At 39.2% G+C, this 24,619-nt stretch overlaps 2 protein-coding genes across 4 annotated transcripts in view; both read right to left on the bottom strand.

Moving 5' to 3' along the window:
* Nucleotides 1-9,819, bottom strand: part of dnah2 (dynein, axonemal, heavy chain 2) — a 282,596-nt gene extending 272,777 nt beyond the window's left edge. Inside the window, exons 1-3 of the mRNA XM_055198209.2 lie at nt 9,464-9,819; nt 5,257-5,439; nt 1,686-1,768 (exon numbers count right to left, since the gene is read on the bottom strand). Of these exons, the coding sequence (XP_055054184.2) occupies nt 1,686-1,768; nt 5,257-5,404 (231 nt within the window). The 5' untranslated portion in view covers nt 5,405-5,439; nt 9,464-9,819. The remainder of the gene's footprint in view (nt 1-1,685; nt 1,769-5,256; nt 5,440-9,463) is intronic.
* A 2,668-nt stretch (nt 9,820-12,487) lies between these two features.
* Nucleotides 12,488-24,619, bottom strand: part of serpinh2 (serine (or cysteine) peptidase inhibitor, clade H, member 2) — a 49,788-nt gene continuing 37,656 nt past the window's right edge. The window contains exons 5-7 of one of the 3 annotated variants that reach the window (XR_008642825.2): nt 16,922-17,143; nt 13,207-13,404; nt 12,488-13,065 (exon numbers count right to left, since the gene is read on the bottom strand). Coding sequence is in view for 2 of the 3 variants with exons in the window: in XM_055198178.2 (XP_055054153.2) it covers nt 16,838-17,143 (306 nt within the window). In the remaining variant the exon portion in view is untranslated. Of the gene's footprint in view, nt 13,066-13,206; nt 13,405-16,719; nt 17,144-24,619 lie in introns of those variants that run through there. The other 2 variants (XM_055198188.2, XM_055198178.2) reach the window with 2 other exon arrangements.

Here is a 24,619-nt window from a genome sequence, read left to right as displayed (position 1 = left end):
CGAAACCCGCACTGCAGCAGGCTTCGCGCACTTTACCAACCCAGAAGTCCTTGCAAAGAGCAATCAGACCAATCAGACAACGAAGGGAGGAGTTCACACTAATGGGCAACTTCTCTTCCTATTTTCCAGGTCTCTAAGGTCTGCACTACATGATGTCATCAAAGTGTGGGCTCTGAGGTAGTCCATAAGTCCAGAGTGTGCCTTTTGGGACAGGGCCAACGTAGGGACGAAATACGCTTTATAGCAGGGGTAGGCAACGTCGGTCCTGGAGTGCCGATGTCCTGCAGATTTTAGCTCCAACCCTGATAAAATCTCGCCTACCTGTAGTTTTCATGTGAATCGACCTTGATTTGTTGTACAGGTGTGCTTGATTAGAGCTGGAGCTAAACTCTGCAGGACATCAGCACTCCAGGGCATTGCCTACCCGTGCCTATAGTTTGGCCATTTAGGGCTACTGTAGAAACATGGTGGCGACTTCCGATGTAAGGGGACCCGGGGTGTATTTAAAAAACGACACATTCTAAGGTAATAAAAACAATACTGTTCATTATGTAAGGTCTTTATACACCACTGATAATATAGTTGCATTGCACCTTTAAAATGCATGCCTATGTTTAATTTTTAAAAAGCATTGCTAAAATATATTTACAGTACAATCTATAATAAATGGTTCCTGGGTCCAGGTTCATACATAATATATTTTGGTGTGACATTTTTTATAATGCAACCATAGCTTTAGTTTTTTGTCATTTGTACATTAAAATCATTGTTGCTATGTGCCTTTTAATATGCAGCAAGCAAGCGGATTTTGATTAGGCCAAGGACTGGCCAAACAGGATGAAACATGATATGGCGTGACATCCAATGATATGGCAAAAAAGTATTTTGCATGTCAAATGTTATGAAAATCCAAACGACTGTTCTCTCAGAAGTTGTATAGCGTGACTCTTCAAACGAATAATTAGACATATCTCGGCGATGAAAGCGTAAACATATTGATATTTGACTAAAGGGCTAATGACTGTGAATGTGCATTACTGAAACAAATGTGTCATTACAACCAGCTTACCAGCTGCTTTTTCTACAGGGTCTCCCAGCAGGGGCCGGCACGCTGAGCTACTGCATGTAAATGCCATTGCTTTTTTCCAGCCAGAGGGCTGTAATTATTTCTATTAACCTCATTGATGAAAGGACAAAAATGCTGTGAGTTCGCTGGCCTGATCTGCCCACTCGGCCCTCACTTTCTCAGTCATTTTTTCCTCCCCTGTTTCCATCAGCTTATCTATCTCGTTTAAGCCAAAGACCTCTTCATGTGTATGCATGAGCGTGCGATGGAGATCGCAGTTCAACACTACGTTTCTCTTGGTAGCAAATAGCGGTAGTTCGTTGGCGTCCGTCGGATTTGCGTGATCGATGAGGTCTAATACGTGAACGGGGCCCAAACAAGACCTTTAAACCCTCAGTGCATGAGGAGTGGATGAAATATTCACTCACATCATTAGAAGAACTCAATAATGCTGATATGAAAGCACTGATTAGTAAACCAGAACCGCAGGCGTGAGAATCAAGCGAGGGAAAAATTATAAATTGCAGATTATAATCAGATAAGAATCCCAATCATTGTGAGGTGATTTATCAGTGTCTGTGCCTAAAGGCTTGTAATTTAGCATGTATGAGTGAATTACCAGCCGTTTGGTGTAGGGATCTGCTTCCTCCGGAGTGTCTGAAATGGGCACCTGTGAAGCGGGCTTTTTTTCCATCTCCTCGACTGAAATGAACATAATGCATCTCATTCACATTAGAAAATGTTTTGCTCCACCGCGCAGGTCTACATGCAGTGCAGTAGTTCTCTTTAGGCTTTTGTGAAGGCACAAAATAATGGACTCATCCTGTTTTACTGAGTACCCAAAAAACAACTGGTCAAAAAAATTACATTTAAAAAACAATAATACTGAAATGTAAAAACAGCATGAAGTTGAAAAAATAAACCCCAACAAAACAGAGGCCGTACTATTACATTTTGGTATGAATTAATTTGCAAGTCCCTTTGTTGCTCCTTTTAATACTGGAAGGTCCACTGCTTTTACTCAATTTACTTGTAGGATTTACAGAAATTAGGAAAATGGTTTCATTCACAGTGCATTAATAAATTTATGCTAAAGTAGAAAATATGGTGTGGCTGTGTGTGTTTGAAAACACAAGGTTGCATTAGCTGCCAATTTCCAGGGTGTGCTCATAACAGCGCCTAATTGGTAAGGAAAACGAATGCTGAGTGTATTACAGTACGTTAATTTGGTGGCAAAGGGGGGTTCAGTAACAGAGCCCTCTTTCACAGTTTTCAATGTTTAATGACATTGCATAAGCATAGTGTTAGGCTGATACTTCTTCTGCACCATTTTAAACCATAATGATGTCCAAATGAATGCATCTTTTTTTAGTATAATCTAAATAAGTGGCACATCAGAGCACTAATTAGTAGCTGTTTGGAAGTTTTATTAACAAAATAGCTCACCAAAAAATTTAAATTGTCTCTTTACCATCCTGCTATGCCAGATGTATACAAAATCCTTTCTTTAGTCGAACAAAATCAAAGATTTGAATCTTCGAAAAAACATCTTGTCACATTGCATCCATCTAGATGCAAGAACCAAACGGCTCCAGTGGGTTAATAAATGCCTTCTGAAGTGAACCAATAGATGTTTTAAATTAAAGGGATAGTTCAACAAAAAAAAACTAAATTCTGTCATCATTTACTTACACTCAAGTTGTTACAAACCTGTATAAATGTATTTGTTCTGCTTAACACAAATGAAGATATTTAGAAACATGTTACAGATCTGGCGCACCATTCAATTGCATAGTATTATTTTTTCCTAATATGGAAGTCAGTGGTGACCATTATCTACTAAGTTACAAACATTCTTCAAAATATAAATATATGCATTTGGTTCCATAATGCAATAAATGCCATTTAAAAAATTTTTTACTGCCAAAATCAGATTTTTTCCAAACCGAGACAAACGCCAGTCCTCCTTCACTGCAGAATGCAATAAATCTGCTTAACCAATCACAGCGCACCATTCCATGCATTGGAAACAATAATGGCGGTGCTTTGAATACACATGGAATCCTAGTTTTCCTCATCTACTTTGTACTTCGTGATCAACAAACAAACAAAATAGTAATTTTGATTGATAAACATGTGGTGTTTTTTTTGCGGCAGGGAAGGAACGTTAGGCATCAAAATCGAATAATTTATGTCAGAGGCACTCGGGCGAAGGAAAAATGGCTGTTGTTTGTTATCACACAACAGCATGAAACTTCTGTCATGCTAACACATTGACCACAGGGGATCTTATGAAAAATGTTCCATTATTTTACTCGAAGTCAATGAAAATCATCAGATCACTGTCAAAAAAGTTCAGTGGCAATGCCAGTGTTCTTAATATGACACAGTAAGTGTTTTTTTGATTAATGCCATTAGTGTTTATTTTTTTGTGTATACCACTAGTCAACAAAATTAATATATGGCTCAGTGGTTCATGTAGGTTGTCTACAAACCGGAAGGTTGGTGGTTCGATCCCCGGCTCCACCGGACCAATTGTCGAGGTGTCCTTGAGCAAGACACCTAACACCGGCTGCGCCTGATGAGCTGGATGGCGCCTTGCATGGCTGACACCGCCGTCAGTGTATGAATGGGTGAATGTGAGGCAACATGTACAGCGCTTTGGATGACCATAGGTCTGTTAAAAGTGCTATATAAATGCAGTCCATTTACCATTTTGTGGAAAAAAATGTAAAAAAAGTTTTTATAATAAATTTTTATAATATATCAAATATAATTTGATTTGAATTTTTTATGTTATTATAACCTAAAGATGCTATGTGAAAGTTTGTAACAGAAAATTGTGGTTTTCATCTTGTCACTTTTTTTGGTATAGAAAACACGTTTTTTACCCAAATTAATCAAAATGGATTTATTGCATTTTGTAACCAAACTCTTCACATCTTCATTTGTATTTGGCAAAACAAAGAAATGTATACAACTTGAGGGTGAGTAATTTTTCCATTTTTCGGTCAACTATCCCTTTAACATTTTACACGTATTAATATTTTAAACTTATCTAGCAAAACTGAAATTAAAACAGACATTACAGTAGCACTATATCAAATGTGGTAGCACATCAAATCTCATTGGTTCGTGCATATCTCGTCACTTGTTGTCATATAATATTTTGTCACGAAACATCCATAAAACTATGAGATTTAACATAGGGTTGCATTAGCTGCGGAAATTTAAAACATTAATCTTTTTTTCACACACACCTATCGTTTCACTTTAGAAGACATTTACAAATCCAGTTTTTAGGCTTACTTTCAGGATAGACACAAAGGGGTGTTCCTGGACAGGGATTATTTTAAACCAGGACTAGGCCTTCGTTTAATTAGGAAATATAACTAGTTTTAACAACATGCCATACTAAAAACAAGGGATGCACCGATATGGAAATTTTGGCCGATACCAATAACCGATATAACTCTTTATATTTGGGGGCCGATAACCGATATATATATATATATATATATATATATATATATATATATATATATAGGCCGATAAATATTCATATTATTTTCACAATGAAAAACTCCCAGACCGCGTACATCTTGTCTTTGCGCTAGACTAGCATACTCTTCTTAAGCCCGCAACACGTGTCATCTTCGTGCTATGTCACAGAAAGCACCAATCAAAACTCCACATGGCCAGCAATGAGCAAGTGAAGTGGTTCAACAAAGCAAAATAATCCATCATTTATCGGCTTTCATTTATCGGCCTAATTTTGCTTTCAGACCGATAACCGATAATATTAAAAATAAGCAGTTATCGGCCGATAACGATATGTCGGCCGATATATCGTGCATCCCTACTAAAAACATTACTTGTGTGCATTTTAAGGCAAAACAAAGGGCACTGATGTATTTTAAGACATGTCAGTGCAAGTTGTTTTCAGTTTGGACAGCTCTTACAGTATATTTTTTAGTCTAGGACTAGTCTAATCCCTGTCCAGGAAACCGCCCCAAAGTGATGCAATATTTTATAATAACCTTTTTTGTGTTCAGCTACCATATACATCTTGGATGGGATAAGGGTAAGTAAACTATAAACTATGAAAACATTTATTTGGGAGTGAATTAATTTTTAAGACGATAGTGGCCGATGCTAACACCACAAAGGAGCTTATTTTTCTTTCATACCTGCAATCTCTGGCACTTCGAGAGATAAGTCACTGGGGGCTGGTGTGGATGATGTGTGTTTGCTCTTGGAGTGACCTTCCCCTGAAATGGACTGCTTGGACATGCTGGAAGATGAACGGTCTGTGTGTGGGGTCCCTGGGTCAGCCATCCTGAGAAGCTGATACCTCTATGGGTACTGTTACCCTTCAATAAGAAAAGGTGAGATATAATTGGCTACCTCATATAATAGTTACAATACAAATACAATACAATAGTACATATTGCATGTTTTAGAGGTGCTTAAAGGAATAGTGTATGCAAAAATGAAAAATCTCTTAAAATGTACTCCCACTCATGCCATTTCAACATGTACAATATATGAAAGTATTCTACCTTAAGTTGAACACAAAAAAATAAGGTTACATAAAAATGACATCATCTAATCTTTCAAATTGTACTCAAAAGCTTTTAAAAGCACATCCATCCATTATTAAAGTAATCCAAATTACAATTAATATTTTATGTCTATTTAGCAAAATGAAAATGAAAACAAGCAGATATGTTGAAAACTTTAAATCTCATTGGTTCTTGCACATCTAAGAAACACACAAGACAAATGAGATTTGAAGATCCCCATGCATTTAAACGTATCTCTGAGTTTTCTCTCACAAATCTATCGTTTCACTTCACAAGACATCAAACCACTGGAGTCATTTGAAATATCTAATGATGGAAGTGCTTTTTGGAGATGACAACAATTGTTGTATAAAATTATTACAGAAGTCTGTACAAAAGAATTCATATGCAGCAGGGATGGCATGAGGGTGCACAAATGCTATTTAGTGGGGTTGAACTATTCCTTTAAAGCGATACTCCAGCCAAATATCAAAATTACCCCATGATTTACTCACCCTCAACCCTCAAACACATTTGGAGTTATTTTAGTAAATGTCCTTGTTTTTCCACGCTTGCAATGGTAGAAAACAGGGATCAGGGAACAACTTCTGACTTTGAAGCCCAAAAAAGTGCATCCATCCTTCACTGAAGTAATCCACACGCCTCCCCGGTTGTTTTGCGAGTAAAAAAATCCATATTTTTAAACTTTTTAAACTGTAATAACTAGCTTCCGGTAAAGATGCCATCATGCACTCATGCGATTCACAAAAATCACTACGCAACGTAGTGGCGGCTCGTGACTGCTCTTCCGAGGATGCGCTAATTCAAAATAAGTGTTCGGATTGTCACGTGTGTGGTTCCCTTTTCCATATATGTGTCCTGCGTGTGGAGAGATCCTGTGTGCATCACGTGTTTTGTCAAAATAACTGCCTGCTGCACACACGTCAAAACCGTTTATGATAAAAGAGACGCTCACGTTCCCTAAATACACGCAAGACACTCCCTTAATAGTAAACTCTGATTACGCATGAGGTTATGCGAGTATCTGGTAAACGCTAGTGTCTCTTTTCAAGTTCAAGACAGCAGGCACTTGGAATGACACGTGATGCACACACAATCTCTCAAAGCGCAGAACACATATTTTTAAATGACGAACCACACACATGACAAGCTACATACATGTTGTGACGAACTTCGCATCGTGCGCTTCAAAAAAAGAAGTCACCAGCCGCCACTGAAGCAACATACCTATGGCTCGTTCAAACACGCCCATGCAGTTAGACGTCATACTGTTTGAACATTTTCATAACACCACCCTAATGTATACGCAAAGATAGAGGATGTAACTTTCAATCACAATGTAGTATTGTTGCTGCCACCGTATCGAGCAGATCCTGTGATTCGTTGCAAAACTACTTTGTTTGGCCTTCCAATAGAGTAAACATTACAAAACCAGGGGTTAGGTTTTATCTACAACACTGTTTCAGAATAGTTCAGCCCAAATTTTCAATTGTGTGCTGCACATTTTACGAAAATGTAAAACACGGGGGAGTACAATGCTGGATGTACACAAAGACTTCGTCTAAAAAGTGGAGAAATTCCAACTTTGCAACTACTCTGGATCTGCTGACTGACATCTTGTAAGTAGCTTTTTTCCTACTGACGATTCAAAAGTGAGTTTTGAGCAGAGGCGAGCCTGTGTTTTCATATTTAATGAATTTCCTACTGACTATTTAGGCTACGTTTACATGGAAAAGAAAACGCAAAAGTGCCGTTGCGTTATCACTTTTTATTCCGCGTTTAGATAATAAAGACGATGGTATCTACTGGCTCCCACTATTGCTTTGGGAGCTCATCTTTCAAAACATGGTAAGGAGCGTCACATTTTCGTTTACGTAATTGAGGCCCTGTTTACATGTACATGGTTATTTTTAAAAACTGAGATATTTACCTTCGTTTGTGCCCCTCGTTTACACGCAAACGGAGAACTCACCTCTGAAACCGATAGTTTCTAAAAACTCCAGCCAGAGTAGAGATCTTGAATATCTTCGGTTGCACGGTTGCATGTAAACTGAGACAAACGGATGTTTTAGGCAACTTCACAGAGTATGCGCCAGAGCTCGCACCTACGTCAAAAGTGCAACCTATGTTTACATGTGACTGCTACTCTGAACGCTTCCAAGATCACATTTATGTTCGTGCAAACTCGTTTCGGGCTATCGCCCTTCTTCAGACTTCTGACTTTGACATCATCGATCACCTACTGCATAAACTCCTATCTCCAACATGAAGAACCAGTTCGCGTCACCACCAGCGCTGTCGGTGATTGGTTTACGTGGGCTTGAGCTTCTCTTGATGGCATATGTGCACGGGTAGGTGTAAATAAACACTTTTCTGAAAACTGACATGTGTGCACGATATTACTTTTGAAACCGAAGAGGTTGAAATGTCCGTTTATGAAAATAGCCGCCCACGTGTAAACATAGCCTGAGGTATTCGGTCAATCACAACACACTCGATAGCTGGCCAGACGGTTCACACTGCGCTTTCTCAGAACGTTGAGCTTTGTACAAAACGACCTGTTACAGATGGGTGTGACTTAGAGGTGCTAAAAAATTTGAACCATAAACCACGCAAACACATTGTATTACACCAAATAAAAAAAGTAATGTGCTTTTTAGCCACAAAATATGGGCCCTGTAATCCCTTGGAGCCATGTGGAATACCACTGTGATGGATGAATGCACTTTTGGGGGGGGGTTAAAATCAGATGTTGTTCCCTGGTCCCTGTTTTCTACCATTTTAAACCTTGGAAGAGCAAGGACAATCACTAAAATAACTTGAATTGTGCTTGTCTTAAAGATATGTATCTTAGATTGCTTTAGGGTGAGTAAATCATCATGGGTTAGTTTTGATATTTTTGGCTGGAATATCCCTCTAAGAAAGCAACTGTTACTAATAGTTGATGAAGTACATAGCAAGCATCTAAAACAACCAGGCAGCCGTTTTGTTTAATGTTTGCGTATAGATCTGAGTGTAAGGCAGGTTTAATTACACAATTTTGCCAAATCTTGACAATGGCTTAATCAGTTGTGTCTTCAGTGTGATGATTTAAATCAAAGCACCAAAGCGGTAGATAAAAAGAAAGCACATACTTCTTTAATAAGTTCTTTTTAGGCAGAAAATATGGATAAATTCATCTCAGACAGACTGCCTTGCTGGTTCAGTCAGGAAGCGAGAGTAAAAATATCTAGTTCATAAACTATTTATCTTCTCCAAGCTCATGTCTCTTTTTCCATTTCCACATTTACTTGTCAACATCAGCAGATCCTCCTTTTATTGAAGCTTTGATTCAGTTCCCAACGTGTCAGTTTTGTTGAATGCTGTATGTAATAAAGGAGACAGTTTTGGAGACGAAACCACAGGATGAAAAGAGAAAACCAAGAGAGGGAGTCCGTGAATAATGGGAAAACATTTAGAGCCGAAGATTCCCATCAGATTAGATGAGATTGGAGTTGATGTTGATCAGTTAATGTCTGCCTCTGCCTGAGATGAAGTGACAATACCAACATGGTGGTTGTTTGGCAACGAAATGATTAAAAGACTTCTGAACGTGTAAACTTTTTAATCGTAAACGTTGCAGTAACCAAAATTAGATATTTTTAACAATAATCTCTGGGGGAATAGTTAACACGAAGACATAAAAATTAACGAATTAATAAATGTTGTTTATCTTTAAAACGTCAAACCTTTTCAGGTAAAGGACACTAAAAAGTAATTTCGATGTACAGCTAGTTAGTATGCAAGTATACACGCACAATCTCTCACTTACCTCAAAAATACTGTCTCAGGCAGCGTCCTCTTCTTTTTTAAACGATAGTTAAGCTAAATATTGCACTGTAAATGACTAAGGTTTATTAAACGCAAAGTTTTGAAACCGATAACAGCTGACGCTGCAACTTACCGGCGCGAAGCGTGTGGACGCATCACCATGGGAACGGAGCCTGGAGAGGGTTTGGCTAGAAGGGATACAGCCACAGCCTAAATCTCGCGAGATGTTAGGTTAAAGGTTAGGTTTTTGGTGAAAATACTGGTTCTGGCTAAATAGGATTACAGCTACAGCTTAAATCCCGCGAACTGTTCGGTTTAAAATTAGTTTTGAGAGCAAGATTTGGATAAAAACAGCAAACATTCTCTGTGATTTCGGCGTTTACTGTTTCCGGTCTAGCCACAACCTCTAGAGTGGCTACAGGTGTGTTCGACTTCATGAGGCGCCGCAAGAACCGACAGCAAGTACCGCGAGAGCGAGACGAAATTAGACTTCGTATGATTTCTCTAATTGTTCTCGCGGTACTTTGACGTCATCCGGCTGTCGTTTCTTACGCATACGCCGCCGCATAAAGTCGAACAAGCTGCTCCACCCGGATATTACGTATGTGTCAGTTTAATAACTTTGACGTCTACTAAAAGTAAATATATATTCACAATTATGTATTTTAAATACTACACATCCAAATGATAAATTATTTAATAATATATCATTATATAATAATAATTATAATACCTGCCGTTTGACAGTGAGTTTGGCTTTCAGCAGATCTGTGTAAAATAGAAATACCCACTGAAATGACAGCATGTTTATTTATTAATAAATGACCTTGGCCTGGCTTCCAGAGAAATTATAACCCTTTTGCACTGGCATAGTGCCGCACAGCTAACAGGTATTGCCTTCCTGCATTTAAACTAGCTCAAGGATGCAATAATTCACTGGAATGTAAAAAGAGACTGATCGTTACTACTGTTAGTTAGCAGAACATAAAAGAAAAGGTTTTGATCTGAAGGTCTCTTTGATAAAATGTAGCACTTTGCTTTGAACTGCATTAGGAACTAAAACATCCTCAGGCTTCATTGATGTATGAATGCATTGGCACAGACATAGCCCTATATGTGTAACTAAACGTTTAACGCCACATATTTATAATAAAGCATCAGTTATCAATTTTATCATGCACTTCAGTTTTTGAAATGGTTCAGTGTAAATGGACAACCTCTATTCATTCGGCATCAAAAAGGTGAAGAACACAGATTTTAGTAATAGGTCGTGGTGAAAGTCAAAGGTAATGGGCCTGGTCTATAATCTTTATATAAAAACGAGAGATTAAACACCAAACCATCTAAATCCGTGGGATAAAGAGGATACCTGATGTGTCTTTTAGTGTCTGATAATATCACTCACGCAGTCAACCTTCACTATCCCTTCTCACTTTTTGATTATAGGCACACAGAGACACACTCCTCACATCTCTCTCTATCTCTCATCCACACTCCACCGAGATATTCGGCATGGCAGAGCCCCTCTGAGAAACTAAGAGGTAAGTCCGACAAAATTTTCCATTTGGGACCTAAAACACACCTCATCATACCTTACCAAACAACTTTGCATAGCTTAAAAGATTGTCTTCTGCTGTATATTAAATTATAAGCTAATGCACCTTTAATCCACTTAAGAGGTGAAAAAATAGGGAAAGAATATTAAATGGGAGGAAAAAAGAAACGGCGACAGTTCTCATTTTCCATTACACACAACCGATAACAGAAATATACATTTATATATAAATAAATATATATATAGCTGAGTAGGTCTTAGCAGAGAGAGAGAACAAAATATAATGGATTTGAGTTGAAAAGAATGTGAGAATCAGCAGCGAAGCTAATGGAAGCCTGAGCTGAAATAATGCGCTCTTATATTGCACAGCCTCAGGCCCCATGCAGTTTTTCAGCATGGCGCGTTGTATGTTCACACAAACGCACATGATATATGAAGAGAATGCATTAAAACAGACGATCACGCTCGCGCACGTGTGCAGAAACAAGCTCACACACTGAGGGTTGGGTTTCACGCACACTTATAAAAGTCGAAAGGGTTATGAGAGCCAACATCTGGGTCCTTCTAAAACTTTCAGAAGTTGCAAATGAATAATGACATTCTTCTGGTGGTTTTTGAGAAGGATAATTACGTAACTCATTTTTTTTTAAACATCATCAAGCACAGACGCACATATTGTGTTCATCATTTAAAGGGCACTGTGACTGTGAGACTCTGTGAAACAGTAGCGGTAGGCAGTACTGTTCACGTCTGACATTGCGCATTCATCAAGAACAGGCTCGTCTCTGGGCCAAACATCTGATGTTGTTCATGTGGACAAATGCATTTACACTTTCCATCTAAAAGAATCCATTTCTGGCCCCCTTTAACACAGTCAGTTTGCAAAAATAATACGGTTCTCTTAAAATATGTGTATCCAGTGCGGAGAACCGAAGCATTTTGAAGTAATCAAATGAAACCCTCAAAGCTTTTAATAAAACATGGACGTGCAGGGACACTCTTTTTGCAAGATTAATGGCGGAGCAGGGATCCTCTTTTTTCCACTAGTTCATTTTATTTTTCAATAATTCATTTGTGCTGGGAAGAAACTAACAGTTTGTGTTTCTCTGTGCTGTATTGGCGGAAAGAAGCTCGGCTGAGAGGATGAGGGATCAGTCGGGCCAACGCGTTGGCCCTTAATTAGCGTCAGTGCTTAAAAGACCTCACGCTTTCGATATCACAGTTACTTATAACATCTCCGGCCCAGTCGCTCATGTAATTATTGGACGGAGGTTAGATAAGGATACAGTAGTTCGCCCATTTCTATAACAGTTATTCTCTTTCATTTTATCTGTTTTTCTGAGAGGTTTCCACTCTGGCGAATTTAAATGAATAAAGTGCTCCGTAAAACGAAAGCTGATTAATACGCTCGTTGAAACATTAAAAGCCTTATAGCCTTGTAAACCAGGCTTGTAAACAGCTTTATTGGCTTAAGATATAACTTTCTTTTTTGTTTCATTTATTTATTCATTTTTGGGTGCACTCAGTACAACATTAAATTCATGACACAATTCAAAGTTTTTCTATTAAACAATACTTTACAAAACAGAACGTGCTGTCATGTTAACCAGTCATGCACAGCTTTTCCATCAGCAATAAGTAGTCAACACAAAGTCCTGTGGTTCACAATCAACATGTAATTTTCTTGATTTATGGAAAAATTTTACAATATTTAACTGGCATGGCGGAGCAATGTGGCCATGGCCTCCATTGATTGGGACAAGCATTAAAAGATTAAAAGGTTTATCATCTGTCTGCGTTGTTGACAGCAGTCTCGAGTCATTAGCAGCATTAGCATTAAGCATGCCCCATCAATAACAGCCCGTGTGAGTGATCTTGCTCCCCGAGAGAGTGATCCCGGGGCGGGAGCGGCGCTGCCAGCTTAGCCTCTGCTTGTCTGGAGTCCCTGATCTGCTTCGGTAAGTTTGTCTGAGCGGATGAGTCAGCTAGAGAGAGAAAGCGGGAGAGGGGACCTTCCTGTGTCACTCATAGCCAAGGCTGGATGATGCCTAAAGGACATCAAAAACATCAGTGCATATAAAAATGTCAGTGTTGGATATATGAGCATGTTTACATGTTGACAATGCTTGTGATGGTAAAAGTCATTTTACATTACAGTTTAAAAGTGTGTGTGTGTGGTGTGTCTGTACCAGTATCTCAACATCAGCATTTGTCTACTTGGCACTTGTCACAGTGGTTGTTTTCCAGTACAGTAACAGGAGAGAATGAGTTGTGTCAGTGTGTCGGTATGAGTGTAGCTGACACCCAACATGCTGGCTCCAGAGCCTGACGATCCCATCGCAGTGCACGTCTATCACTCTGAGTGTTGCTGTCAGTCAGTGTCTCTGCTATGAATGGATTGCAGACATAGAAACACGTGTACTAGTCTTTTCACTAGAATTTTACACTGGCCCATCATGCATAACCAGATGGGCATCTGTAGGCCCACATGCAATTTGTACACTGATTGGGAGGGGAAATCTGCAAAATAAGGAAAAATGTGTCCTGACACTGTGTCCTAACTGGGCGCTTGGAACAAACTGTTTTAAAGGGGACATTCCATGAAAATCTGACTTTTTCCATGTTTAAGTGCTATAATCGGGTCCCCAGTGCTTCTACCACCCCAGAAAACATGAAAAATAGCAATCCTGTAACTTTATTTTGGTAAGGCTCTCTCTGCAAGCATGTAAATATATAGGTAATTCGGATTTCGCTCCCCCATGACGTAGTAAGGAGATCTTATTATAATGATACCGCCCCTTCATCTGCGCTATCCAACCATGACAATAAGCATAAATATGTTGTTTTATGTTTCTCTGAAGTTTCAAATTAATATGAGGAGTCACAAGACAGAGAGTGAGAGACTGACAGAAACGCGAATTTGTTCAATATGTGTACACACAGTGTCGCCGTCAAGGGGGGGCATTCGCGGGCCGTGCCCCCCAAACAGGTTGTTGTGCCCCCCCTACAAAGTTTTTTATTAATTTAGTATATATCAAGAATAATTAAAATAAATTAAACATTGAATGTTTCATGACTTGTAATGCAATCAAATGAGGAAAATATAGTGGATATATGTTTTCTTTAATTAAAATAGACCAGTTTCTCTGATTGGTTGTATTGCGGCGTCTCATGCGTCTTTACGTCTTTTGCATATTTATGACTTGATACTAGCAACGTGTTTTTTGCGGCATTTTATGGATCGTGTAAAATATAGATATTAGAACATTTAGAAAGAACCAGCACCGCCTGCTTTATCTGACTTCATGCAAACACCGACTGGCTCAAACTCTGAGAATAGAGGTCGAGGTGGAATTTTCAAATCTAGAGGACACTGTGTTTAAGGAAGTTTATTGTTCGTACTCACCGCCTTCAGCTATTTTAAAGGTAAGTTAGCGTTTTTAAATTAACGTAAGCTTAAATGTGACGTGTGGCACACACACAGATGATAGAGGGATGATTCAACAGTTCTTAGTTAAGGTAATAACATATTTTAATATTGAAAATGAGTAGACTATTCCTTTAACAGCATTACGACGTGATTATGGTAAAGCGGCTTTTAGGACGCGGCGTGCGCTGCGCTATGAAACCCATTCATTTCAATGGTTTGCGCCACGCGAGGGCGGTTTGTTGTTGCGCCGAGCAAAGTGCGAGCGCAACAGCTTGCGCTAACGCCGCGGTCGAGTTCAAAATAGTTTTGTGCATAGTTTGTGATCTTTTGCACTTTATACGGGAAATGAGCTGACAGTCTGTACCAGTTGTATAAGTGTGTGCTTGCACTGTATTTGTTGTTTTAATAACTTGTTTTTGCAAGTTATTGTTGCTATTACGTGCCCCCCGTTGGAAGCCACGTGCCCCCCTGTTAGTTATGGTCTGGCGCCGGCTCTGTGTACACAATAAACTTAAACATGTCAATTGATCTGTTTCTCTAAAGTTTAAGCATTAAACGTGTTGTTTTATTACAGATCATTTAAATGTGCTCGTGTGGTTGGTCAAAAAGTAAACTTCTGAGTGTTTGTGGAAGTGTATTTTATTGTAACATGCTGAAAATCATTGTGCCTGTTTAAAACACAGGTAGCATGAGACCTAAAAGTCTTTATTTTTATTCCACAATGTTCCCCATCTGCTGATAAACATGTATTTAGGATGCATAAAACAGATGATTGACTTTTTAAACTTGTTCAAACATATAATGCTGAACATCTCTTACTAACTTCTTTCGTGAGAGAATCTCCCTCTTGATGCTCAGTCTGCGTCCGAAACGCATACTGTACAGTAGGTACTGAATGAGATGAAGTACCTACTTACTTGCCGTTAAAACAGTATGTACTGTATAGTATGAATCCTGGTAGTATGAATGAGATTCGTACGTACTATATCCGCCATGTTGCTACATCACATGACATACTGGTAACTAAATAAGAAAACAAGAAGAGAAAATCTGTCTAACTAGGGTAGTGCAAGATGAGAAGTTGTGGTTAAAAAGTACCTTTTTTTATTACTTAGAGAAAATCCTGGAATGTTTTCCTCAAAAACGTAATTTCTTCTTGACTGAACAAAGACAGACAATAACATCTTGAATGACATGGGGGCGAGCAAACATCATAATTTTTATGAAAGTGGAATATTCCTTTACTCTTACCCATCCTATTTCATATCTGTTAAAAGAAAATGCTCCATGTCAACATATGAAGAGTTTGGTTCCAAAACGCAATAAATGCATTATGACTAATTTTTGTAAAAACGTGTTTTCTATACCAAGAAAGTGACAAGATGAAAACCACTATTTTCTGTTACAAACTTTCACATAGCAACTTTAGGTTATAAAAACATAAAAAATTCAAATCCATAATTTGATTTTCAAAGATTTATTATGAAAACGAATTATTTTTTCCACAAAATGCAATAAATCCATGACAAGTTTTTTTTTTACAAAATGCTATAAATCTATTCAATCAATGTATAAATGTGCATTCATCTTTGCCATGTTATATTAATTTAGTTGAACAGTGGTATACTGATAAAAAAATAAACATTAATGGCATTAATCAAAACACTTACTTTGTCATATTAAGAACACTGTCATTGCTGCGGTTATACTTGACTCCGTTGCTTAACATTTTTTAAAGTGATCCGCTGTAAAATGTTTTGGTCCTGCTCGATTTTCGTTGACTTTGAGTAAAATAATGTAAAGTTTTTCATAAGATCCCCTGGGGTCAATGTGTTAGAATCACATAAACTTCACAGATGCTGTCGGGAGAACAAGCATCCGTCTCCCGAGTGCCCTCTCGCAGAAATTATTAGTTGATGGCTTGCGTTTCTTTCCCGTCACAGAAAACAACCACAGGTTTATTAATGCCATTAAAGTATTATTTTGCCTTTGTTTGTTTGTTGATCACGAAGTACAAAGTAGATGAGGAAACCTAGGATTCCGTGTACTCAACGCGCCGCCATTGTTTGTTTAAATTTCGTGGAACGCTGTGATTTGTGGAGCGGATTTATTGCGTTCTGTAGAAAAGGAGGAGTGGCGTATATTGCGTTTTGGGAAAAAAGGGAGAAAAGATGACAGAATAACACGGCGGATATTGGATTTTGCATAAAAATTAAGAATTTACTTTTAAATACTGACCTGATATAATACTGATTTTGGCAGTAACTAATAAAAAAATAGCGTTTATCGCGTTTTGGAACCAAACTCTTCATATACAGTAATGGAATACAAATAGGTTATTAAAAGACATTTGCAGTGAACAACTGATTTATTGTTCAGTCATTTTGGCTCTACAGCTCGTCGTGAATTGCAGCACCCTCAGTCTGGTCCAAAGCACCGATCATGAGCAATGCCCCAGTACTGTTGTCCCTTACTAATATGATGAAGGAATGATCCGCATAGAAGAGTTTTGGCTTTTCCACATGCTCGTCCTCATACACGCCATCCTTGCTGCCGGACTCCTGATCCAGTTCAAGTGACGTCCACTGCAGCACAGCTGCCAAATGGAGCTTCCCCTTTCCCAGGCTTGACACTGCGGAGAAATCAGCCGATGTCTCGTTCCACACACCTTCCAGACCGAGAGAGCCTAGCTGTTTCTGTATAGAATGATGAAACAGGGGTTAAAGGTGACATAGAATGGTTGAACGGAGTATTTATCCTTGTTCTGTGATGTGACATGTAGACAAAATATTTTTAGTTTGGGTCTGTAATGCCTTAGAAGCTTCCTAAAAACCTCTCTCAGATAGCTCTATTAGGGTGGGGGATTTTAAACAAGTGGTTTTGCACCTATTTGGCTCCCCCTACTGGCTTAACTTGCAATCTCATTACTGATTGGCTGACTTTGCTGCCACTCAAAAAATGTAGCCAATTATTTTAAAGTGGAGGAGCAGTTAGATGCCTGTGATGTCATAAGCATCAGTTTTTCAGATTGGGCTGTTTTCTGGCTGACATTTCTAAAAGAGGAATTTCTATGAGACTGAGATGTTTAGCATGTTTAGCACTTTTTGTATGTTTGTGAATGTGGGTAGACTACCATTATTCAACAAAGACAAGGTAAAAATGGTTTTTCATTCTCTGTCCCCTTTAAATATATATATATATATATATATATATATATATATATATATATATTTTTTTTTTTTTTTTTTTTAAATGCGGTGCCTTTATCATAAGAAATAAAACAACAATCAAACAAACAAATGCAGAAGCCAAGTCAGCATCAGTCCTCCTCCACTCCATTCTAAAACCACCCAAGATGTTGAAAATCAATTATGCAAACTAAATAAAAGCACAGCTCAAACATGAGCCAACAGGGAACTGGAAAAATTAAACATTAATGCCCATTTATAACTCCAAAAGGAAAAAATAAACAAGGAATCCTTTCCAGCCTGTACAAATGAAGGCAAAACATAAAGAATGTCACCGTAAATCAATAACATTATTTCAAAATTCCAGTGCTCGTCCCTCTTCATTGTCTACCTTTTATTTTAAAGCCATGACAGATGCCCTTGTTGGCGGCGCGGGCGGTACAATGCGGGCGACAGGAGCTGAAGACGACGGCCGAGGGAGAGTCGCTTATGAATAATTTAAAAAAGATCTCTCTGACCTCGGCCCGCTTTTGTTTTCCTTTCAGATATGAATTTGGCAGAAAGACGCTCACTGACAGGTAGTTTATATTCCCCTCGGATGAGATCCTGGATAAACGACAGTTACCCACAAGGAGAGAGAGAGAGAGTGATGGCAAAATAAGAGAGAGGAGATAATAAGTGAACTGTTGTTGGAAGATAGAGAGACGCCCAGCATGTTTGTGAAAGCCGAGACCGAATGGCAAGTGCTCGAACTGTGAAAGATTAAGCACTCTTACCTAAATGACTTTTGTAATTAAAAAAGAATGGTTGCACGCTCTGTCTTGCTGCAAAAATAATGCAAGCTCGCAGGGAGCGGGCACAGCGATTTAAATCAGAGGAGGTTGTTAAGAGGAGAAAAAGAGATTTGGAGGAAGAGTTTGATAATAATGAGGTATGAGCTGAAGGAGGCTGTCACCTACACCTAACACTGTTCGACCCTCTGCTGCGGTTCTCTCTCGCTCTCCACACACCTGCACTAATGCACTTATATTGTCCTCATCCATTATTCGCCTTCTCCTCCCTCCTTCCTCCATCACTTCATCACTGCCTCATCCTGTCTGCTGCTCAGCCACCTTTGTGGCATCCTCATCCCTCATCTGACCATCCGCCGCTTGTTTAATTCCCTTTCCTTGCTCTCTCTGATCTGCTCTCTCCATTACTTCCTGTCTTTTTCTCACTCCGATCTAAATGTCCAGGCTTGTTCCTAAGCTTGTAGTTGTGTGATAAAGAGAAAGCCTCAAGAGACATGGGCAGACTCTCACTCTCTTTTATGTAGCGTATGTCCTTGCTATACAGCATTTGCCACATTTACTTTCCATTAATTAACGCCCTGTGCCTCTCCAGCTTTCCTTTGATGTTTTCCGGCCTTTAGACGTTCTCCTCGTGCAGCTCCAGAGCCGCGTAGCCTTGACCTGAAGCAGCTTGTTGCTCACAGCAGTGACATGGCGGCGTGTGTTTCTACGACAACGCTGCTGTCTCCGGCAATTACAGTCACTTGCTGGCATCTCCCAGCCAGCATTGTGACGGGCTCTATAAATAGCGCGGCTCTCTCTGCGTCTCTCGCTCTCTTTCTCCTTGGTATGGCGACACCTCTCGGGATTGAAGGGTGTGCTGAGGTCACTTCATTTTTAAAAACAATCAGCGTTTAAATATTCAATGCCGACGCAAGGTCTCACCTGAAAACCCCCCTCTAGGGCTGATGGTTCGGCAGCACTGCGCTTCCTGCTGATTCAGTCGCTCCAGGACACGGAGCGAGAAATGCACACATTCACTCCAGATCTCGTCTAAAAGTTCCAGAATGCTATGCAGCTATTAGCTTTGAGTCATTTGAAGCTAGTGAAGCTTGGCCTCGCTCCTACAAAATCCAACATGGCTCATGGGACCCCAGAGGAGTAGCAGGTAAACCCTCCCCAGACGCAGTCAGCCCCAAATGAATTAATGGCACGTTCACGAAGAGGAGACATGCTCAGCAGGCAGCAGAATTGAATGATGTGTGTACAGATGAGTACAGTCATTTCAGCGGTGGAAGTAGATGAAAGAAGTCTAATAAATATCATGTAATAATGTGATGTGTGCAGATTTCCAACTAATGCAGTCGATGTGATGGGCAGACGGAGAGAAAGGATATAGCAGAGAGAAGAGAGATTGAGGGTTGTTTAAACAGGGTTCGGCTCAAATGCAACTCATTGGGCGGAAATGGAGTGTCTATAATTTATAGTCTCTCCATCTCTTTCTCAAACTTAAAGCTCTTACCTAAAAGTTTCCAAGACTGGCACATTCTTACCATTTTCTGTTATCAGCAAACTCAGATTCACATTACACTTCAGCCTTATACGGTAGGATGATTCAAGTGCCTACATCAATAAACACAACTACAAAAACATACAGCTCATGAATAACGCACGAGAAACAACGGCCCTGGAGTTGGTTGCTCCGTTTTTGATACAACAGGAACACACGGTGGCTCGTGAGAATGTGGAGATGGCCCACCAGCTACACGCACAGCTTTCCCAGACTGCAGCCTTTGTGGCATCATTGTGGCAGTCACTTCGCATTGCAGAAAAACGTCTTGGGCATTATTCAGTGGCAGAGTTCTTTATCACTGTCTAATGTCTAATTTACATTCTCTGTCTCCTTTACTTTTTCCTACACTCACGCTCAATATTCTTCTTTTCGTTTATCCTTCAGATCAAATTTTGTCACAAATGACTTTTTATCAGCTTATCAAATTCACGAGATCTTAAGAAACACAGGCCTGCTGGTTCATAAATGATGCTGAGACTACGGTACGAGCCGTATCAAGGAGAGCGTTAATGCATGTGAAAATGCACGCATTAAATTGCAAGAGCTGTAATAAAAATCCTGACATAAGTGATGTGAGTGGTTTGAAATGAAATCAAAGATGCTATGCTAAAGATGTTGTGCATCATCCAGCACACAATCTCGTTGAAAAATGTCCCATCATCTAGTTGATCTTTCGTTTCACACAGAGCAGCTATCTTTAAAATTGTCAGACCAGGGATCCCCTGGAGGACAAGAGAGATTCAGGAATCTTAGTTAAATACTGCATATAACGAAGACTTGCATTTTAAACCTGGCAGATTGAGGAGAACCGGGCCGAAAATAACACGGGAATCAAGGATTTAAAACTATGACAGCATGTTCAGCACGCAACCCTTGGCGGAGCTGCCAAATATCGCTGTTTCCCGCGGGTAGGCCTTGAAAGCTTTTTTCAAGCATGAAAAGTAAATTACCGAAGTGGTATTTTTTTCTAATGACAAGATGTGTTTCTTGTTTCACATGTTACAGTACTGATCAATCTACAGGTTATTTAGTGCTGTAACACATCCTGAAGTTTTTCAGTTCAAAAGTAAATCGGGTTTAAATGTCAGGAGTTCATGTCGGGATGAAAGTAACACTTGTTACTTTGTCCCACTGCTTCACACTGTGTAGTAAATACTGTGTAGTAAATGCCGCTCCATCTGAAAGCAGGTGATAGCGATTTACTACTAATCAAGGAACCGGCTTTACTGATGAAACACGCATGAAAATCACAGGCGATTTTTTGCACAGCCCTATATTACTACTGAAATTTTTTTGAATGCCAAAACGAAATGCAACAGACACATTAAAAGATTATATTGGGCACTACGAATGTCTATCAAATGCGTCTGTACGTAGCTCATAGCCAATTGTTTCAATTATAGCAGATGACATATGTAGAGTGACATAATTTCAAATGTAAACAACTTTTATCGGGGTGGCACAGTTCACGAAAAAAATCCGAACCGTTCGGTTCGGTTGTCTCGGTTCGGTTGTCTCGGTTCGGAGCGCATGTGCGTCGCACGGTTCAACAGTTCATGGCATGCGCAATGTAGCCTCATGTCCTGTATGTAACCTCTGATAGCGTGTTTCCCTTTCGCGCGAAAGAAGAGGTGACTGGTTTGGAGTGTAAGTACTGCCGGTTTATGTTAAGTTTAGAAATGGCAAGTGGGAGAGAAAAGGATGTCTGCCCGGAGTTTGAGGATGCACCAGCGTCGTATAAGTTTGGTGTAGGGATGCACCGAAATGAAAATTCTTGGCCGAAACCGAAAACCGAAAAAAGGAAACCAAGGCCGAAAAACCAAAACACCGAAAGAAATTATTATGCCAATCATTAGTACAATTGCATTTATGGCTATCACTGTGTACTAACTTTCCTAGGGGTGTGTGATGGATCAAAAAACACAGTTTGGATCACATTACAGTTTTTGAGCCACAGATCAAATTTTTTTCGGATCAGCAAAATGCGGGTGGGAAAAATCTAATAAACAATAAAGAAATTGCAAACATTTATAAAAAAGAACAAAGTTGTACATTAATAAGGTCTGAAGTTAGCCTTAGTTACAGAAATCAAATTAAATGAATCATAACACAATAAATTTGTTTGATTAACATTAATGACACAGACTTAAGTAGGTTAATCTGACTGTAATCTATACTTAAGACATAAATGTTTTTATTAGAAAAAGAATACTGTGTAGATAATTTTGTTTATATGTGCCCTGTCAATAACAGAGAGATTTTATGTTTGCTTGTTTTTTTGTTTTTTTAACGCGTCTCTCTAGTATGTGCACTTTTGAGGGCACTTAAACACGCACACACACCGAGACTGAGGGTGAATTCCAAACAGCGCAACAGTCGCTCCAGATAAAAACGTTACGTTGCGTTTCGTTGCTTTATTCGCAAAATGTATTTTGGATTACAGTATGAGACACATTAGCGCGACTCTCTCTAAAGTTTACACATCAAGACATGCTTAATCTTTGCAGACGCGTGCAAACAGCTCGACCGTGAGTGAAACCTGCTTGAGCACAAAGGGGAGGGTTGTGTGACGACTGATCACCGTAAATGAAACCCAAGCGCTAGCGCACAGATGGGAGGGGCGCGGTTGACATTAATTTTCGGTTGACATTTTCGGCTGGATTTTTTATTTCGGCCCGAAACAGATAATGCCATTTTCGGCCGAAATTTTCGGCGCAATTTCGGTGCACCCCTAGTTTGGTGTGTGGAAACATTTTTATTTCATGTTACCTATGATGACAGCGGAAATAAAACAATAGATAGAACTGCAGTCTATGGGTTGAATGTGTTCGAACAGCCAGAGGAGACCACCTTCTCTCCGACCATTTATCTAATCTGAGGTACTGAACACAATGTTTTACGTCTTTTCGTATTCATCACTATTTTTAGCCTTTCATTGATAAAAAGAAAGCGGCTGATTTCCGCGTAGTTTCATTTTGCTAGCGTGTGAAAGTTGCGCAATCTTATTTCATAAATTGCCCCTCAAAGTAATCAGGACAGAAGTGGTCAAAAGTGAACAAAAGAGACGGACTTAAATATTACATGTCTAAAAGTTATGTTTCTCTCTCATCCACATATACTCTCTGCAGTATTTAAGCAGCCTCTCAGTGATAAATCTTAGAGCTACACTGAAGTTGGCATTTTGATAAATGCAAGTTATCTTTGTGTGCTAAAAATGCACATAAAGTTCACGTAGATGGCAATACACATTCTCTTTTTTTTCAAATAAATGTAAAGCATGTTGAAATCATCAATGTCTTCCCTCTGGCTGTATCAAAATCTCACCTGGCTTTCCTCAGAGATGGTCCCAATAATGTGCTTAAAGTCAAATTCAGTGCACGATTACATGATATAACTTTTTTAATACTGTATCCTAAATTATGGATAATTAATACATAAGATAATACATTTCTGGAGTGTTAAAAAATTAAAAGAAAGAAGAACAACAAGAACCGTACTAAACCGAGAACATAAAACCGTGATACGAACCGAACCGAGGGTTTTGTGAACCGTGCCACCCCTAGTGTGCACACAGCTGAAAGCTATGCAACTAAACCGGTATTGAAAAGCAACACAACTTAGTGGCACTACGCAGTACAGGCATAATGACAATATAATATTAATAAATACCATTTACCATTTATAAGTTAATTGTACTTCGTCTACGACGATGCCTAGCAGGTTGGTTCTATAAAACTCTGTGCCTATCATGTCTTGCCATATCCAAACATCCTTCTTGGATATGAAATTGTTTAACGCCAAAAGTTGCTCTTTTTTTAAATAAAAGTGGGTTCAAAACTACTTCGAACACTAAGACTGCATTGAAAAGTAACTTCGCGTCAGCTGCCGTGTTGGATAAACAAAACTGCTTCAGTGTGTCGCATAGACGTCGTCATAGTCTTGTTCCCCCCTTCCCATCCTGTGATTGGTTCCCTATTTCAGGGGCAAAATAGGCTTTATGCCCAGCTGCACTACTTCCTGAACTTCAGCCAGCTCCTTGTTTCCTGTCTGCCTTTATTGGACAAACTGATTAATCCAGGTGTGCCTGACCTCAGTATTCACAAACAAACTGATTAATCCAGGTGTGCCTGACCTTAGTAGTTACAACAACAATAATCAGACACACCTGGATTAATCAGTTTGTCCAATAATGGCAGAGCATAATAATGTTGTTTGTGTCACAAAACCTAAAGTGACAGTTTACTAACTTAACAACAACCATTACAAATAATAAAATCAGTATGTCACTATTTCTGTATGACTGTAAATAAGTATTTTAACATACTGTAGCATGGTATAGTTTAAAATTTTTTTTTTGTCTAAAAACAGGCTTTTCCAAAATCCTGACACACAAACTAAATCCACTTCATGACCCCATCAATGAGTGTGTGTATGTTAGCTTGACATCTTCTATCTCCCTGGCACACACAGACAACTGTGCAATCCAATTACAGCCACACTGGCATTCATAGGCCTTGGCACAATAGGAGGTTTCGGTATGTGTGTGTGTGTGTGTTTTCTGTGTATCCCTACATCAGACTCTTTAAGGTCAGCATGTTTGGCTGTGTGTGTTTGCCAGACATCAGGCAGACGGTGACCCCT

Source organism: Misgurnus anguillicaudatus, chromosome 21, assembly GCF_027580225.2.
Source record: "Misgurnus anguillicaudatus chromosome 21, ASM2758022v2, whole genome shotgun sequence".
NCBI classification, from domain to species: domain Eukaryota; kingdom Metazoa; phylum Chordata; class Actinopteri; order Cypriniformes; family Cobitidae; genus Misgurnus; species Misgurnus anguillicaudatus.
The sequence above is the reverse complement of the archived record's forward strand: the minus strand, read 5'-3'. Positions and strand labels throughout refer to the sequence as shown.